The sequence below is a fragment of the Leuciscus leuciscus genome (assembly GCF_965113295.1).
Source record: "Leuciscus leuciscus genome assembly, chromosome: 13".
Taxonomy (NCBI): domain Eukaryota; kingdom Metazoa; phylum Chordata; class Actinopteri; order Cypriniformes; family Leuciscidae; genus Leuciscus; species Leuciscus leuciscus.
Genome location: NC_138737.1, coordinates 19922794 through 19939569, shown reverse-complemented (window position 1 = coordinate 19939569; position 16776 = coordinate 19922794). Strand labels below are relative to the sequence as shown.

At 37.3% G+C, this 16776-nt stretch overlaps 2 protein-coding genes across 3 annotated transcripts; both read right to left on the bottom strand.

The window, feature by feature from the left end:
• Positions 1-2132: 2132 nt before the first annotated feature.
• LOC309513240 (serine/threonine-protein kinase pim-2-like) lies at positions 2133-4443 on the bottom strand. Its single transcript, XM_082189013.1, has 7 exons — positions 3879-4443; positions 3709-3803; positions 3515-3565; positions 3045-3423; positions 2678-2854; positions 2340-2428; positions 2133-2212 (listed from the first exon to the last, which is right to left on the bottom strand). The coding sequence occupies exons 2-7, from the start codon at positions 3778-3780 to the stop codon at positions 2201-2203; spliced, it is 780 nt and encodes a 259-aa protein (XP_082045139.1). The 5' UTR covers positions 3781-3803; positions 3879-4443; the 3' UTR covers positions 2133-2200.
• A 2867-nt stretch (positions 4444-7310) lies between these two features.
• LOC309512436 (uncharacterized protein) lies at positions 7311-13522 on the bottom strand. Of its 2 annotated transcripts, XM_082188030.1 has the most exons (3): positions 13455-13522; positions 12771-12884; positions 7312-11023 (listed from the first exon to the last, which is right to left on the bottom strand). In XM_082188030.1, the coding sequence occupies exons 2-3, from the start codon at positions 12850-12852 to the stop codon at positions 9879-9881; spliced, it is 1227 nt and encodes a 408-aa protein (XP_082044156.1). In that variant the 5' UTR covers positions 12853-12884; positions 13455-13522; the 3' UTR covers positions 7312-9878. The 2 variants fall into 2 exon arrangements, with proteins under 2 accessions (XP_082044157.1, XP_082044156.1); XM_082188031.1 differs by lacking the exon at positions 13455-13522 and having other exon boundaries at positions 7311-11023; positions 12771-13448.
• Between the last annotated feature and the right edge of the window lie 3254 nt (positions 13523-16776).

Here is a 16776-nt window from a genome sequence, read left to right as displayed (position 1 = left end):
TTTTGCCATATTGTTTTCGGCATAATCTATGTGGATGTTAAAATCTCCAGCAATAGCAAAACAGTCAAACTCTGAGGTAATTGTTGATAACAGTTCAGTAAAGTCCTCAGCGAAGGCTGGAGAGTATTTTGGAGGCCTGTAAATAATAAGTAAAATGCGTGGAGCACCTTTTAACACTAAATACACAGATATTCGAAAGATGGGTAATTCCCAAATGATATTTGCTTACATTGATAGATATCTTTAAAAAGAGCAGCTTACAAATCCAGGTTGTTTGTGGTTAAGTCGTTGACTAGAAGTGATTTATTATTAAATGAGCGGATGTTTAAAAGTGCTAATTTAACAGTCTTACTTTTTGTCCTCCTCACAGCAATCTTAGTTTAATAATAATAATAACATATTTATTTTTATAGCGCTTTTCTAGACACTCAAAGACGCTTTACAGTTAATTGGTTTACATAAAAAAATAAAAAAATTAAATAAAAACAAGGTATATAGACAGGGTTACATAGATAGCCCAAGAAATGAAAACACATAGGTACAAGGACAAGCAGAGGCAAAGTGTGGGCGTGAGTGTGGCGGGTTAGTAGGACGGAGAGGTATGGAGGGGCAAGGTTGTTAAGTGCTTTGTATGTGTGGAGAAGTATTTTGAAGTTGATCCTGTGTTTGACTGGGAGCCAGTGGAGGTTGTAGAGGACAGGGGTGATATGATTACGGCGTAAAGAATGCTGTTGCAATAGTCCAATCTGGAGGTGATAAGGGCATGGATGAGTGTTTTAGCCGCAATGGTAGACAGAGAGGGACGGAGCCGTGCAATGTTACGAAGGTGAAAAGAGGGCAATTTTGGTGACTTCACACTTAGAGGTGGTGAAGGAGTTGGAGATTGTGTCCATGGGTTTCAGAAGTTTGTTGATTGTGAAGAAGAGTGTCTTGGGACTGTTGGAGCCGGATTGGATGACAGAGGAGTAGTGGGAGGACCGGGCAGAGTTGAGGGCGTCTTTGTATTGTTGTCTGTGAAGTTTGTAGGCTTCCAGGTGGACAGTAAGACCGGTTTTATTGGTGAGTCGTTCCAGTTGTCGGCATTTGGCTTTGAGGAGGTGGACTTGGTGGTTAGTGTACCAAGGGGCGGAGTGTGTGAAGGAGACAGATTTGGTTATAAGGGGGGCGATGGTATTGAGACAGGATGAGAGTACATCATTGTAGGCGTTGACGAGGACAATTGGGGACGTGTTTAGGGGGTCAATGGATTTTGCAATGGTGGTTGTCAATATGGAGGAGAAAGATGTGGTGTCGATGGATTTGAGGTTCCTGAATGCTATTGTGCGTTTTTGCTTGGTGGGTGGAGATGGGATGTCGATGTCAATGGTAATAGCCAGGTGGTCGGAAATGGTGAGGTCAGTTTGGGTTATTTTGTTGATGGTGGTTCCAGATGAACAAACCAGGTCAAGTGTGTGTCCTTTTTTGTGGATGGGGAAATCAATATGTTGGCTGATATTGAAAAAGTGTAGGATGTCCAGGAAATCTGTGGTTGTTTTGGAGTCTGTGGAGTCAATGTGGATGTTGAAGTCACCTAACAAAAGAATGGATGGTGATATGGCACAGAGTTGAGATAGAAATTCGGATAGATCAGAGAGGAATGCAGGGTTTGTTTTGGGGGGGGGGGGACGGTAGATAGTTGCAATGACCAGGGGTTTGATGTGTAATAGGCACCAGATTAGTTGGGTTTGCTGTACGGCTATTGAAGGCCGACACATATCACTGAGAGTTGGTATCAGTTGCTTTTGGTTCACCTCGAGCAGATGGGGGAGTGTGTGGGCCCTGGCGTTGTGGCAGAGGCCGAATAGCTCTCACAGGAGGAGGGCGAGGGCGAGCTGGGGCCGCAGGGTTTGGTGTTTGCGAGGCCTGATGTTTTTTGGTTGATATCTGAGGGCTCGCAGCAAAAGAGTGGGATAGTTTGGTTCCAGCATACACCAGTTCTTCCATTTTCTCTGAGAAACACAGAAGTGGAGATGCTGGAGAGAGGGATAATGTGTCTGTTGTTATCGGAGGCTGTGATATGTTGTCCTGGTTTTTCCTGGCTGTTTTCCAGGAGATCGTCCTTGGGTGCTGAATAGCAAACAGACAAGCCAACAATTCTTTCAAAGGAACTTCTGGGAGGAATTCTGACATGACATGCAGCTCTGACATTCCTCTTTATGTCTTATTCTGTGACCTGAAACAAACAAACAAAAAAGGTTACAGTCATAGATTACAATTAGAAGAAAACATTTTTTAAATCTTTCAAATGAAAAGTGAATATAATCTTCAAAATCATTTGTAGCTGATCTTAGGCTCATTACCTTAAACCATTCATGTTCAAGGATTTTCCTCAAATAAATCCTTTGTCTTGGGCTTTCCTTCAGGAGGGATCGAATCAGGAGGCAGCATTCTGTGCAGAACCAAAGAAGTGAGTCAGATTATTACCTTAAACTTTACAAACATACTGTCTTTGTATTAAGCTGTAAGGTTCGACTATCCTATAAAGTACGGTCAGAAGAAAAAAAAAGCTTGTATTATCCAATACAGTATCTATCTTTTATACAGGCACTTGGCTCAGGTGTTACTTTTTCGTAATTTCTTTGTTTTGTATGATTTAAATTACAGTTGGTCTTCTTTGTTGTGATGAATGCCATCTTACCGTTTGACAAGCCAGGATCAGACCAGGTGTCTTCATCAATCATTTGCCTGTCTCTTGGTTCTGGAAAGCGTCCACACACCAACAGGAACAAGAGCACTCCCAGAGACCACACAGTAGCTGGTCTCCCGTGGTACTTGTCCTCTGTGTAGTACTCAGGTGGGCAGTAGAGTCGAGTGCCTGCAGAAAAAAGGTTTGTCTGATGGGTAAGTACCATAGCATGAAATACCATAACATGTGGTCAAAACACCTGGTGTTTTTAATTAAAAAAAATGCTGCCTCAAATGTGAGATATGGTTTAATATGATACCAATTGAACTAGTCACTAGAAGCTAAGTCCCAAACTACAGGTTTGATTCATAATTCATACCAAAGAATCTTTCATAGCCAGAGTCCTGTAGGAGATCCCCGCACCCGAAGTCAATCAGTTTGACCTCAAGGGTTTCTGTGTTGATCAGCAGGTTCTCCAGCTTAACATCACGGTGAAACACTCCACGGCGACAGGACATATGAGCAGCCATCGTTGCCTGCGCCATGATAAACCGCGCTGTGTCCTCATCTAGGATGCCTTTGTGACGTTTCCAAAAATGCCGCAGATCTTCACAGGTTGAGGGACGCTCCAAGACCATGATATATTGGTAAGGCTGGTCCTGCCAGTCCAGCAGCTCAATGATCTCTGAAACTTTGGGGCCCCTATTAGCAAGGATTAATAGGCCGACCTCTAATGGCAATTGTCCGGGATGACCAGGCTGGAAGAAAGATCATTGTTATATGAAGGGGTTGTCATTATGTTTTTCATATTTTAATTTGAAAACAACATAGTGAGTGTAGCCTACTTACAATGTAGATGTACTTCATGTTCTGCGGCTTTCTGGCAATTTTCACTGCCACCTGATCAACCGAAAAAAAAAGATGTTACATTTCTAACATGTCAAATGCAGTAAGTAGTGGAAAAATACACACAAAAAGACTTGAAATGGATATAGTGAGACAACATAATTTGCTGTCTAAATATTGTAAGAAAATGACGATACCTCAAGGCCATCCTCCAAGCGTTTCCCTTCATAAACAGAGCCGAATGATCCCTTACCGAGCATTCTTCCCATTTCATACCGGCTCAAAATGTTGTCTGCAAAAAGATGATTCATTTTAGTTGCATGGAAAGCAGTGAGTTTAATGCTTGAGGTCATGGCCGTAAACTCACCCTCAGTTGTCTCGTCCACTCTGTTGTTGTGACCTGGTGCTGGACTGACTGGACTGTGATGGACTGGAGCTGGAGGGGTTTGAACCTGCTGATCTTCAAGACCACCGGATAGAGCTTCCTGAAGACCATGATCCTCTGCAGCACGGGCACTGGACTGTAGACAATTTTGATCTAAAAGCAAGGAATATCAAACAAAATCATGTTTAAAAGCAATCAAAAAATAATTAGTCAAGTCAAGTCACCTTCTTTTATATAGTGCTTTTAACAATGTAGATTGTTTCAAAGCAGCTTTACAGTGATAATAGGAAATTAAAGTAGCAGAGATTGTTTTGGCTTCATAGCAGCTCTAGAATAAAGTTATTGTCCAGGTAAAGTTAGTTTTGATTGATTCACTTTCGTCGCAACAATCATTAGTTATTAACTTAGGGGCCGCTAACACGACACCGTTTTAACAGAAAACTCTTAAGTTCTCTCTGCGCAAACTTTAAAAGCGCGAACCTGTGAGAACGCTGACGGTGTGCACATGCGTATTACGAGTTTAGTCTATAGGTATGCGCGTTTGAATATATATGTGCGCAGGCGTATAGTCCTGCTTTACAAACCAAACTCTCAACAAACTACTTGTCTGGCCTTAAAATGTATGATACAAAATAAATTAATAAAGTTAATCAATTAAATAAATAAATAATTTAATTAATTTATTAATTTATTAATTTATTAATTATTAATTACATTAAATGGTATTAAATGAAGTAATCAATTAAACACTGCATAGTCATATTATGGTGATTCTTCAGATACTACATGAATTCTTAAAAAAATAAAGTTCTGTTTAAATATTCAAGACATGTCCTGGAAAAAAAATCATAACTTTGATCAAACTTTTGGATTTTGATATAGGTGTGAATTTGTAACATATGGTAATTAATGGCACTTCATCCAAGGGAACAGAAAAAATCCCTTAATTAATTAAGTTCCCATGATTGACACGTTTCCATTAATGGATACTCATATCTAGCTGAAAATGATGTAGACTTAATGATGTACAGAGCATTAATAAACAGAGCATTTACACATTGTCAACTGGTCATTGGATTTACCCTCAGCGTGTCTCTCACTAATGGCTGCAGTGGTCTGATCCTCCACTTTCTGACCCTGACCTGAGCCACTCCAGTGAAGAGAGATATGCTCTCCACAACTCCAGTGAAGAGAGAGCAGATCTAGAGAACTATCACTTTCCTCACTAACAGGCTGATGATACACATAGAGCACATAGAAGAGATTTGACCTGGATTTCTTCCCATATCACAATAAACAAAGAACATTTAATACGAATGCACAAAAAGGTGTCAAAATCTATCAAGTATTAATATATTCAAATTCATTTGTAGCTTATTAGGGCCAATACCTTAAACCAATTCCGGAAAAGTGCAGGACTGTGGTGGACTGGAGATGGAGGGGTTTGAAGACAGTCTTGATCTAAAGCAGAGAATATCAAACAAAAGCATGTTTCAAACAAATAATTATAATTATTAAACATTGGATACTCATATTATGGCTATTCTTCTGTTAAAATGTTTTATTTTTTCAACAATCCTTGTTTAAATATTCATGACATGTCTTGGAATAAATAAATAAAAATCTGATTATTGGCTTGATCAAACTTCAGTTGTGTTTTGATATAATATGGTGTGGTCATATCTGGTCATTAATGACACTCCAGTGATATTCTCCAATGGTCATTTGACTTACCCTCAGCTCTTCTCTCGTCTATCGGTGCAGTAACGTTATTCTGGTCTGAGATGATGCCGCTCCAACGAAGCTTCACAGAACTATCCATCCTCCTCCTCTTTCTCATCGGCATCTCAATTTCGGTGCTGAATAATCTGGACAGAGAAACAAACTCACAAAACAGAGGTGTTAAATGTCCAGGAATAATCTCGGTGTGTGTCCGGGTCGGGCCTTGCATCCTCCTTCAAACTGCAATCAAAACAATACAAATACAAAACAAAATGCAATACAATACAATACAATACTATGCTCCTCAGAAATACCCCTCCCCGCAACAAATAAATAAATAAACAAACTCCAAACTCCCTCTAAAATAAGAAAAGAACAATACAATTAACGTTAACGAGTCCTCAGAAATAATGTGAACTTTAAAAAACTTATAAAACGATGTAACGTTAGATGATATATCCGATCTCCTTCAAGAATACAAGTCTCCTCTCTGAAATCCTCCAAACAGCTTCAAAATCGCAAGATCAGCACAGAAAGATTCGGCAAAAGTCTCTGAATTCGCTTCTCAACCAGCAGACAGCGAACAAAGTATTTGCGAGTCAGAAAGAATTCATGGGACGCGTCACCATAGCAACTAAAATTCGAATCCGTCATATGCAGGCACGCGCACCCGAAGTCGCCCGCGTGAGCAGAGCGCGTGAGCGCACATCGAATCTGCAAGCAAACCGAATCTGTTCATGCAGGACTGAATGTAATTATTAAATATAAATAACCATTAACAAGTGATATAATAATGTATCATTACTGTTTAGCTACAAAATGGAAGTTTAAAATTCAACTGTTAAAGTATGAAATAAGGTAGGCTACCATGAATAAATATTTTTTGTACAAAAATGTATAAACCGTTAAAGACAGGTCTACTGTAACTATCCGAGGTTAACTATGATAGTATGCGTTTGTTAAAGTAATCAATTTCCATTATTTCAACTTATTTTTTTAAAGAATATTTATTTTTATTATAGGCTACTTATATTTATTATATTTTATTTATAATAGGCTCTTTATATGTATGTGTGTGTGTGTGTGTGTGTGTGTGTGTGTGTGTGTGTGTGTGTGTGTGTGTGTGTGTGTGTGTGTGTGTGTGTGTGTGTGTGTGTGTGTGTGTATTATAGTATTATACTATACTATTAGTATTGTAATATATATAAGTATTACACTATAATAATATTTACTATGAGTTAGAGCTGCACAGTTAATCATTCAAAGATTGCGATCTTGAATGAAACACTTACGCAACTTTATTCCTAAATGACATCAATTCGCCTTTCTATTAAACCTTCGACAAGTAGCCTATGGACATTCAAAACCTGTGTTGGTGATGCAGCTGACTTTGAGAGAGCATGTATGAAACACACACTTTACAAACAGTCTTTTCAACCAAACAGTGCCATTATTTTTGTGTTATAAACATTATCACAGAAGTATACAAATAAGTTATAGTTCGGATATAAACGCTGATGTACGGTAGTGATCAAAATAGAGTGAAGCACCTTGTGAAGTAGTAACTTGACGCTTCAAATAAAAATGGTTTCAATGACATAATTTCAAGTGACAAATTAATGTTGAAAAAAAAAATGTATCTGTTAATGATTCATTCACTTGAAATTTAGCTCAGGAGCATTCCAATTTCGTTAATTAACCTGTGGCAAATTCAGTTGAATGGGTATGAATTGGAAAGGCACACACCTCAAAAGGTCTAACAGCTGAAAATGCCTATCAGAGCAAAAACCAAGACACAGATCTGGGGAGCACTACAAAAAAATAATAACTGTTAGAGTCATATATGGGAATGGGAAACACATACAGAAGGATAAACCTAAGCCACTAAATAGCAAGCCCACAACCTTTAGCCAAAAAAGCGTAACGGCAAATGCAAACGCTGGTACGTGGAGAGCAGACTGAGGCTGTTTTTTATGAATGGATGTCAATAGAGAAGAGGCTTCACTTCACTGAATAAACCGCTTTTGTAAGGAAACACCTTATCATTTAACTAATCTTCAACATGTTTTACGCTAAATAATACTTTTTTTAGGAACGATATGTAGATTTTACTATGATAAAAAGGTTATTTTATAAGAGAAGGCAGAGTAGGGAATGTCACAGGTAAGACTAATTTGCGGCATTACCATAATATTTAATAGTAATATTGAGTGATATTGTATATTGTCTGAAGAAAGTAAAAAATACCGATGTTTTTTTTTGTTTTGTTTTTTGGCTTTCAGGTATTACCAGTTATGATCAGACATGAATTGTAATGACTCAACTGGATAGACTGGATTATTCAGAACCTCAGGCCCAGCAGGACAATGAGACAGCTAATACAATGCAAGTGGCTTAAGTTTAACATAAGGCAGCAACATAACAAAATGTGGAAAAAATAAGGGGTTTTCAATACTTTTGCAAGGCACTGTATATCACTTAAAAACATGGATTTTTAACCACATGTCATTTACATGACTTTTCAAAATGATCATTTATTTGTTTAAATATCAACATTTTAATGAGAACAAAATTCCTGAGTTCACATTTGAAAACAAACCTGTTTGTTCCTCAATATTTTCATGTTTCACTCTGAATGGTTGTGAATTTCTCATGTCTCCAGTCTCCTCTTTAATAAATGCCATCTTGAAAACAGAATGTGACGTGAATCTCAGTTGTTTCACCAGGAGCTTCTTGTTCCTGTATGTTTTGACATTTTGCCATGTTTAATATGAGGAAAGCAATTAAAAGAAAGAAATAAAAATCCAAAACCTAATTTGTTACATATAAATGCACTTTAGTCACATACAGATATCATAAGAGACATTTAAGAGACAAACTATCAGTTCATGTAACGATTTATAGTTCAGTTTTCCGACACAAAAATATAACTCAATTATTTCTGAAGTCACGATTTAGAAATTGAATGAGAGAAAACGGCAACTAGGCTATCCATAACTGAAAACTGAACTGTAAAGCGAAACACGGCACCTCACATAATACCATTCATTTCACATCACTTGTAAAAACTATATAGACTGAACTATTTGTATCGATTTAAACACCTCAAATACTTAAGTGTTCAAAAACTCAAACCTCTGTTGAGCCAGGGGAGGGCGGTGTAGCCTTTTGATGTCATAACACCAGACCAAAATAAAAGTCCCGTCCACAGAAAGTTCATAGAAATGTAGGCCACATACATAAAAGACTACATACAAATAATACAATGTGTATAAAATATATTATAAAAGTACTAATGAAAGAGGGAGCAGCACATGTAATTCAGTGACAATGAAAATTTATTGGAATATCAATAATGTAGTACTTTAAAAGGTTAACAAAAACATCTTTAAGGCATTTGCATCTGAAAACAAACAAATTTAAAATTATGCATTTATCAGAAAGTGAGTACATTTAATATACACACAATATAATATATATTGTGTATTATATATATATATATATATATATATATATATATATATATATATATATATATATATATATTCTTTTTTTGTTTCTGATCATTTATTAACTGGTATGCTTCGAAAGGGACAAAGTGGCAAACATCGTCTACAATAACGTACACAATGTGCCTAAATTAGAATCTTCAGTATTTTAAACTGTTGTTCATTTGTCCCTAACATGGTGATCTTCCCTTTTAAATTTTTTTTAATAAGTGGTTCAATTTATTTACCCGAGCTTGACCAAAATCATTATTCAAATGTTTTACATCGCCTTGGTACTTAAAAAATAATTTATACAAATAAAAATAATATTTTTTTTAAAAGAAAATTCATAGTGAATAAAGAAAATTCAGTGATTAGTGAATACATTATAGTTTTTTTTTCTGTCCCTTTATTGAAAGTATTTTCACCCAAAACTCTGACGGTCTCAGATTTCATTAAAAGTATTTTCATTTGTGTTTCAAATATGAACGAAAATCTTATGGATTTGGAACGACATGAGAGCGAGTAATTGATGAGAGAATTTTCATTTCCAAAAATTTAAATTCTGTTATCATTTACTCACCCTCATGTTGTTCCGAACCTGTATGAGTTTCTTTCTTCCTTCTGTTAAACAAAAGAATATATTTTGAAAAATAAAAAAAGCTTCTCTCTTCTGTGAATATTTATGTGCCTTTTAAGTTGTTGTTGTTTTTTGTCTGTAAAGCTCTTTCCACAGTTGACATTTTAAATCGTTCTCTCTTTTGATAAATTCTCATGTGACGATTAATGTGTCCGTTATGCATGAACCACTTTCCACATGGTGAAAAAAGGTGAAAGGCTTCTCCCCCGTGTGAGATCTCATGTGATTTTTAAGGTGTCCTTTAAGATTGTATCTCCTTCCACACTGAGGACAGGGGAAAGGCTTCTCGTTGGAGTGAGTATTTCTATGCAGTTTAAGGAGATTCTTGTCTGTAAAACTCTCCCCACATCGCCCGCATTTAAAATGTTTGCCTCTTGTGTGAACTCTCATGTGAACATTAAGCTGTCCTTTATGTATGAAACTCTTTCCACACTGATCGCAGCTAAAAGGCTTCTCTCCAGTGTGAATTTTCATGTGGTAAGCAAGGGATTCTTCATGCTTTAAACCCTTTCCACATTGATGGCACTTGAAAGGTCTCTCCTCAGTGTGACTTCTCATGTGTCTTATGAGGTCCTTATTTATAACGAACCCCTTTCCACATTGATGGCACTTGAAAGGCTTCTCTTCACTGTGACTTCTCATGTGTGCCTTAATGTTTTTACTTATTTTGAACCTCTTTCCACATTGGTGACATTTGAAGGGCTTCTCTTCGGTGTGAATTATTACATGCCTGTTAAGGTGTTCTATGTCTTTGAAACTCTTTCCACACTGATGGCATATAAAATGGTTCTCTCTTGAGTGAATTTTCATGTGTAAATTAAGGTTGTCTTTTCTTATGAAACACTTTCCACACTGATCACATGTGTAAGGCCTTTCTCCAGTGTGAATCCTCATGTGAACCATTAAGGTCTTGCTTCGCGTGTAACTCTTTCCACACTGATCACATTCGAAAGGTCTTTCTCCAGTGTGAACCATCATGTGATCCTTTAAGGTATTGCTTCGTGTGTAACTCTTTCCACACTGATCACATGTGTAAGGCTTCTCCCCAGTATGACTTCTCATATGGATTTTAAGGTTTCCTGCTGTAGAGAAAAAGTTTCCACACTCTTTGCAGGCAAAAGATCTTTTAGATCCCGTCTCCTCACCTTTTTTTTGTGAGGAAGACTTTTCAGTCTGTGAGCAAAGTATATCTTCAGTTATGAAATCATGTTTCTCATACTGTACTTTGTCCTCCATTTCATACAGTTCTGGACTCTCCTCTTTAAGCGGCATCAGGTCTGAAAAGTGAAAAAAAAGTTAACCCCAGTTTAATGGCACAAAGCAAAAGACATCATTCAGCTACAGTCATGTGAAAAAGAAAGGACACCCTATTGAATTCTGTTAATTATGTATCGGGATAAATAATAAAAAAATTAACTGATCCTTGGCAGATCTTAAAATTAGGTAAATACCTATAGATACCTCAGATGAACAAAAATACTGTGTCATTTATTTAACAAACTAGGCAAAAATGGAAAAGCCATGGTTGAAAACCTAAGTACACCCTTACTGCTTTGAATAATTGAAGATTATTCAAAAGTGGAAAACATTCAAGAGTTACCAATCTTCCCAGGAGTGGACGTCCCAGTAAATTCACCCAAAGGTCAGACCGTGCAATGCTCAGAGAAATGGCAAAACACCCAAGAGAACTACATCTCAGACTCTACAGGTTTCATATAACATTTTAAATGTTAAAGTTCATGGCAGTACAATTAGAAAAAGACGAGACAAGTTTGGAAGGGTTGCCAGGAGAAAACCTCTTCTTTCTAAAAAGAACATGGCAGCATGGCTTAGGTTTGCAAAGTTGCATCTGAACAAACCACAAGACTTCTGGAACAATGTCCTTTGGACCAATGAGACAAAAGTGGAGATGTTTGGCCATAATGCACAACGCCACGTTTGGCGAAAACCAAACACAGCATTTCAGTACAAACACCTCCAACTGTCAAGCACGCTAGTGGAGGGTTGATGATTTGGGCTTGTTTTGCAGCCACAGGACCTGGGTACCTTGCAGTCATTGAGTCGACCATGAATTCCTCTGCATACCAAAGTATTCTAGAGTCAAATGTGAGGCCATCTGTCCGACAGCTAAAGCTTGGCCAATATTGGGTCATGCAACAGGACAATGATCCAAAGCACACCAGCAAATCTACAACAGAATGGCTGAAAAAGAAAAGAATCAAGGTGTAGCAATGGCCCAGTCAAAGTCCAGACCTCAACCCGACTGAAATGTTGCCGTGGGACCTTAAGAGAGCGGTGCATAATCAAATGCCCACAAACCCCATTGAACTGAAGCAACATTATAAAGAGGAGTGGGCCAAAATTGTGAGAGACTGATACAGTCATACAGAAAATGATTTCTTCAACTTATTGCTGCTAAAAGTGGCTCTAGTCTTCAAGCAGTTGAATCATATGGTGTTACTAAGTTTGTCACCCATGGTTTTTCCATTTTGGCTTTATTTTTGTCAAAGTCAATTTGATCACTTAAACTCATTTTTGTTTACCAAAATGACTAATTTAAACGTTTTTTTCCTTGAAAAAAATCTTCATGCCATAAAGGGATAGTTCACCACAAAATGAATTACCCCATGATTTATGCCGAGTTCACATTGAACAATTTAAAGCCCGATTTTCGCTCGCCGACAGGTTAAGAGATCGCCGAAAAATGCCCCAAATCATAGGCAAATCACAAAAAAATTACAATGGGTTTTATTCTGCCTTTAAAAAATAAAATAAAAATAAAAATAATTATATATATACATATATATACATATATATATATACACATATATATATATATATATATATATATATATATATATATATATATATATATATATATATAAATAATCAGCTATAATCGTGGCACTGATATGACTGGATTATTCATAGCATGCCTAACATTTTTCAAAATTATCTTTCATTTGTTTAGATGTCAACAATTTAATAAGAAACAAATAACAGAGTTCACATTTGAGAACCAACCTGTTTGTTTCTCAACATCTTCATGTTTCACCAGTGGTTCTGAAATTCTCATGTCTTCAGTCTCCTCTTTAATAAACGCCATCTTGATATGTCACGTGATCTCAGGAGTTTATCCTGTATTTTGGACATTTTGTCATGTTAAGTATGAGAAAAACAATGTAGACTATATCAAAACCCAATGTTACTCAAGTATGAATACACTTTACTTACAGACAAATAACACTCATCATTTATGAACCATTTATGAGCATTTACGGGACAAACTAACAGGGTCAGTGGAACAATTTTCAGACCATACCAATACTAATGTAAAATATATTTTATGTTCCACAGAAAAAAAAGAAAGTCATATATATTTGGAGCGACATTGGGGGTGAGTATGACAGTATTTTCATTTTGGGGTCTAAATGTAATAATTTAATAATCTGGCACTTCGTGTCAAGAATGTTGCCGTCCACTGTGTTTAACTACTCCTAAAAATCCATGCAGTAAATTTAGCCCGTGGCGTGGCTATCATTTCCCCAACCCACACTCTCGTGCTAATGGTACAGCCCACAGTTATTCAAATAATAATTTCACTAAGTACACGGGCCATCACTAAACATAAGTAATTGATTAATTTCATGTTACTTAAAATAAATAGATTTTAACACCTTAAATACATAATCGTTTAGAAACACAAACCTTTGTTGAGACCATAGACTGTAAAAAAGGTTGAGACAGATGAGAGCGGCGCAGCCTTTATGACGTCGTTACACCAAAAACCAAAATAAAAGTTCATATGTTTCTTCTTAAACGGAAGGATGCATTTTTATAAATTTAATAATTGAATTCTTTAAGCAAAAAATATAAAGTGCTTATAAATACGAGATATAAAAATGAAACGGACATTTAAATAGCCATTTACAGAGAATGATAATAGTTCAGTGTTTAAAAACACAAAACATTTATGACATTGGTAATTCTTATTCCACTCTGTTTTATTCAAACAGGTGGTCGATTTTCTGTTCTTATGTGTCATTTTAATCACAAAATGTGTCCAGAAACAGGCAGGGAGAACTCGAAACACTGACCTGGCATAGCTGATCGTACCTTTACATTATTTTATTTGTGGAGGCAATACAATCATTACATTGACAGACTTTACAGATTAGGAACAACAATTAAGTAAACAAAATGGAAAGGAATAAAATAAAATAAAAGAATAAAATATGCGACAAAGAATAAGTAAGACACCAGAAGTATGACAAAAAAATTATCTGAGAAATGTATATTACTAACACATTGTGCAAAGGTAAAATAGATTTTAAATTTAAAGAGATAGGTGCTAATATATACTTGCATGGCTGAAATAGCTGCATGAGAGGCACTTCAAAGATGGCCACTGAGGGAAATTACTTGTCTTAGTTCTCTTTCACACCCAACAACAGATGCACGAAAAGACCAGCATCATTCTAGATACCTCAGCAAGCCTGTGCATTAACATCAATAGAGAGAAGAGCAAGGCAAAATAATTGACAGGCAAGGGGGACAGATGGGGACAGATGCAGATGTGAGAAAGCGAGAGCAGCTTTCCTCCAACTGAAGAACGTCTGGCGATCCTCTGAGATCAGCATCAACACCAAGACCAGGGTCTTCAACATCATTGTGAAGCCTGTCTTGCTGTATGGAGCTTAGACCTGGTGAACCACCACCACTAAGAGAATCCAGGTTTTCATCAACACCTGCCTCAGAAGAGGCTGGCCAGACGAGAAAGTTCTTCAGCAGCAAAGAACTGTGGCAACTAATGAAACAGCAACCAGTTTCATCATGACATCATCCAAAGATGCTGGAGGTGGATTGGACATACCCCCCTGCAGGCCTGCAGACAGCATCACAAGGCAAGCCCTCACCTGGAACCCCCAAGTGAGGTGGAAGAGGGGCATACAAAGAAACACCTGGCGCCGTGATCTGGAGGCGGGCCTGAGCAGGATGGGCCACATGTGAGCGCAGCAGGAATGACTGGCTCAGGACAGAGATGTCTGGAGAGAGATTGTTTAGGGGGCAGGCTACAACTTTGTCAGCTCTTCATGCACCTCTGGGGGAAAAAAGGGGGTCTAACCCCAGCTCCTCGACTGCCTTGGAGAGGACTCAGATGAGCTTGGAGTCCACTCCGGGCTGGGACTCATCTTGCTTGTTCTGTCCAGGGTAGTGGAATCCTTAGTGGGGTTTCGACCACTCCTCTAAATCTGATGCAGCCAGGGACATAGGATCATTGCTGTCATCTTCCTCGGACCCTCCAAATGAGACCAAGCCACTTGCACCAGAAGAGAGACACTGATCTTTGCTGGTGAAAAGCACAGGGGAATCCTCTCGCTGTGGAGAGAGTGAGGCATGCAGGATCTGGGCCGACGTGAGCTCACCGAGTCCCGTTTGCTCACTCAGCGGCTGCTTATAACATATGGACTCGCCCATTTGGGCACACGAGACGCCATTGGTCTCAATTCATTATAATGAATTGATAAATGTTTACAGTGTACGCTAAACGTTACTCCTTTCTGATGACAGTGCATGGAAACTTTTTCTGGCCTTCGTTGTTTCAACAGTGTTTAATATCAGGGTCAAATTGACATTTTAAATTAAATAAAAAGTACAATTTAATATCAGGGTCAAATTGACATTTTAAATTAAATAAAAACCTGTAAATCAATTTACCTGCATTGACGACTGTCAAGAATGACAAATACAGAAGCATGAGAATTCTCTAAATTAATTCAAAACAGGTGTTGTGTACTTCTACAATGTTCTTTGATATCATCCATTGTTAGGATACTAAGCAGCCCCTCAAAGTTCATTTGGCACATTTTCACTAGGGAAGACAGTGGAGTGTTCTTTCTCTTAGACACAACATGTTATTGTATCTGCTCTTTCATTTGTTACTTTTACTTTCACTTTTGGAGACCGCAGCTGTCATTGGATTGGTTCAGATGCCTGTCAATCCTTGGTGCTAGTGACCCAAAATGGACATTGCAAAACAATGGACATAGTATCTTTTACACAGTTTTATCTCATTTGTAAAATTGGATAAAACAAAAAACAAAAACAAAACAATGTATGCCTTGGTTTGAAAACACATTGTAGGCACAGAGACTTTTGATAAAAGTAAATAAAATTGACATTGCTGGTAAGTTTAATAATTGGGTCATTTTTTATATAGACCTATATATTAAGTTTAATGCAGAGTAAAATTATTTATAGAAGCCTGTTTCAATGTCTGTTTAAATGTTTCATTTAGGTCCAAATGTGACACGTGTTAGGTCTATAAGTACACTTTATAACTACAGACAGGTATTGAATTCACTTGCATCATTCATTGCGCTGTATAGCAGCGATTTTAGACAGTTTGAGTGTTTTACTCACAACTTGACCAGGGCACAGTGTGCACCACAAGAATCCGCAAGAAGAGAGAAACAAAACGAAAGAGAATTAGACATCAAACAAAAATAGGCAGATGACATTTTTTTAAAAGAAAGGTGATTGCCGGTAATGCCAAAATTTAGGTTTGGACTTACCTGTGCGATTTTGGTGGTCCTTAAAATAAAATGTTCAGTCTTTCATGATGTCATAAATAACACCAACAGCATCATTGTCATCATTTGAATTATTTTGACTGCATGCGGTGCAGCTTTCCATGATATTGAGTCATAATACATCATCTAACATCAGCTAACATCAGCAAAACAGTGAACTCATGATGTGTCTGTCCAGCAATATACAGTCAAACCAAAATTTATTCAGACACCTTCAACGTTTCTCACATTATCACAGTTTATTCATTATGCTTTAGAAAATTGTAAATAAAATATGACAAGAACTCAGTTGATATTTCACTGGTTTTGGCCATCCTTCTGTTAGACTGTCTCACAAATGAATTAGGTTAAATAGCTATCAGCTGTTAAATGTAAGTACACAATTAGATAATGCCAATAGTCAACCAATTACCAATTAAATGCTTAATTTTGTTCAG

Excerpts from the sequence above, each read along its gene's own strand:
- LOC309513240 (XM_082189013.1), bottom strand. The coding sequence starts at position 3,780 with ATGGGAAGAATGCTCGGTAAGGGATCATTCGGCTCTGTTTATGAAGGG. Across the intron at positions 3,566-3,708 it reads GCTTGGAGGATGGCCTTGAG|GTGGCAGTGAAAATTGCCAG; the intron begins GTATCGTCATTT and ends TCGGTTGATCAG. Across the intron at positions 3,424-3,514 it reads ACATGAAGTACATCTACATT|CCTGGTCATCCCGGACAATT; the intron begins GTAAGTAGGCTA and ends TCTTTCTTCCAG.
- LOC309512436 (XM_082188030.1), bottom strand. The coding sequence starts at position 12,852 with ATGGCGTTTATTAAAGAGGAGACTGAAGACATGAGAATTTCAGAACCA. Across the intron at positions 11,024-12,770 it reads AGATGTTGAGAAACAAACAG|ACCTGATGCCGCTTAAAGAG; the intron begins GTTGGTTCTCAA and ends TTCACTTTTCAG.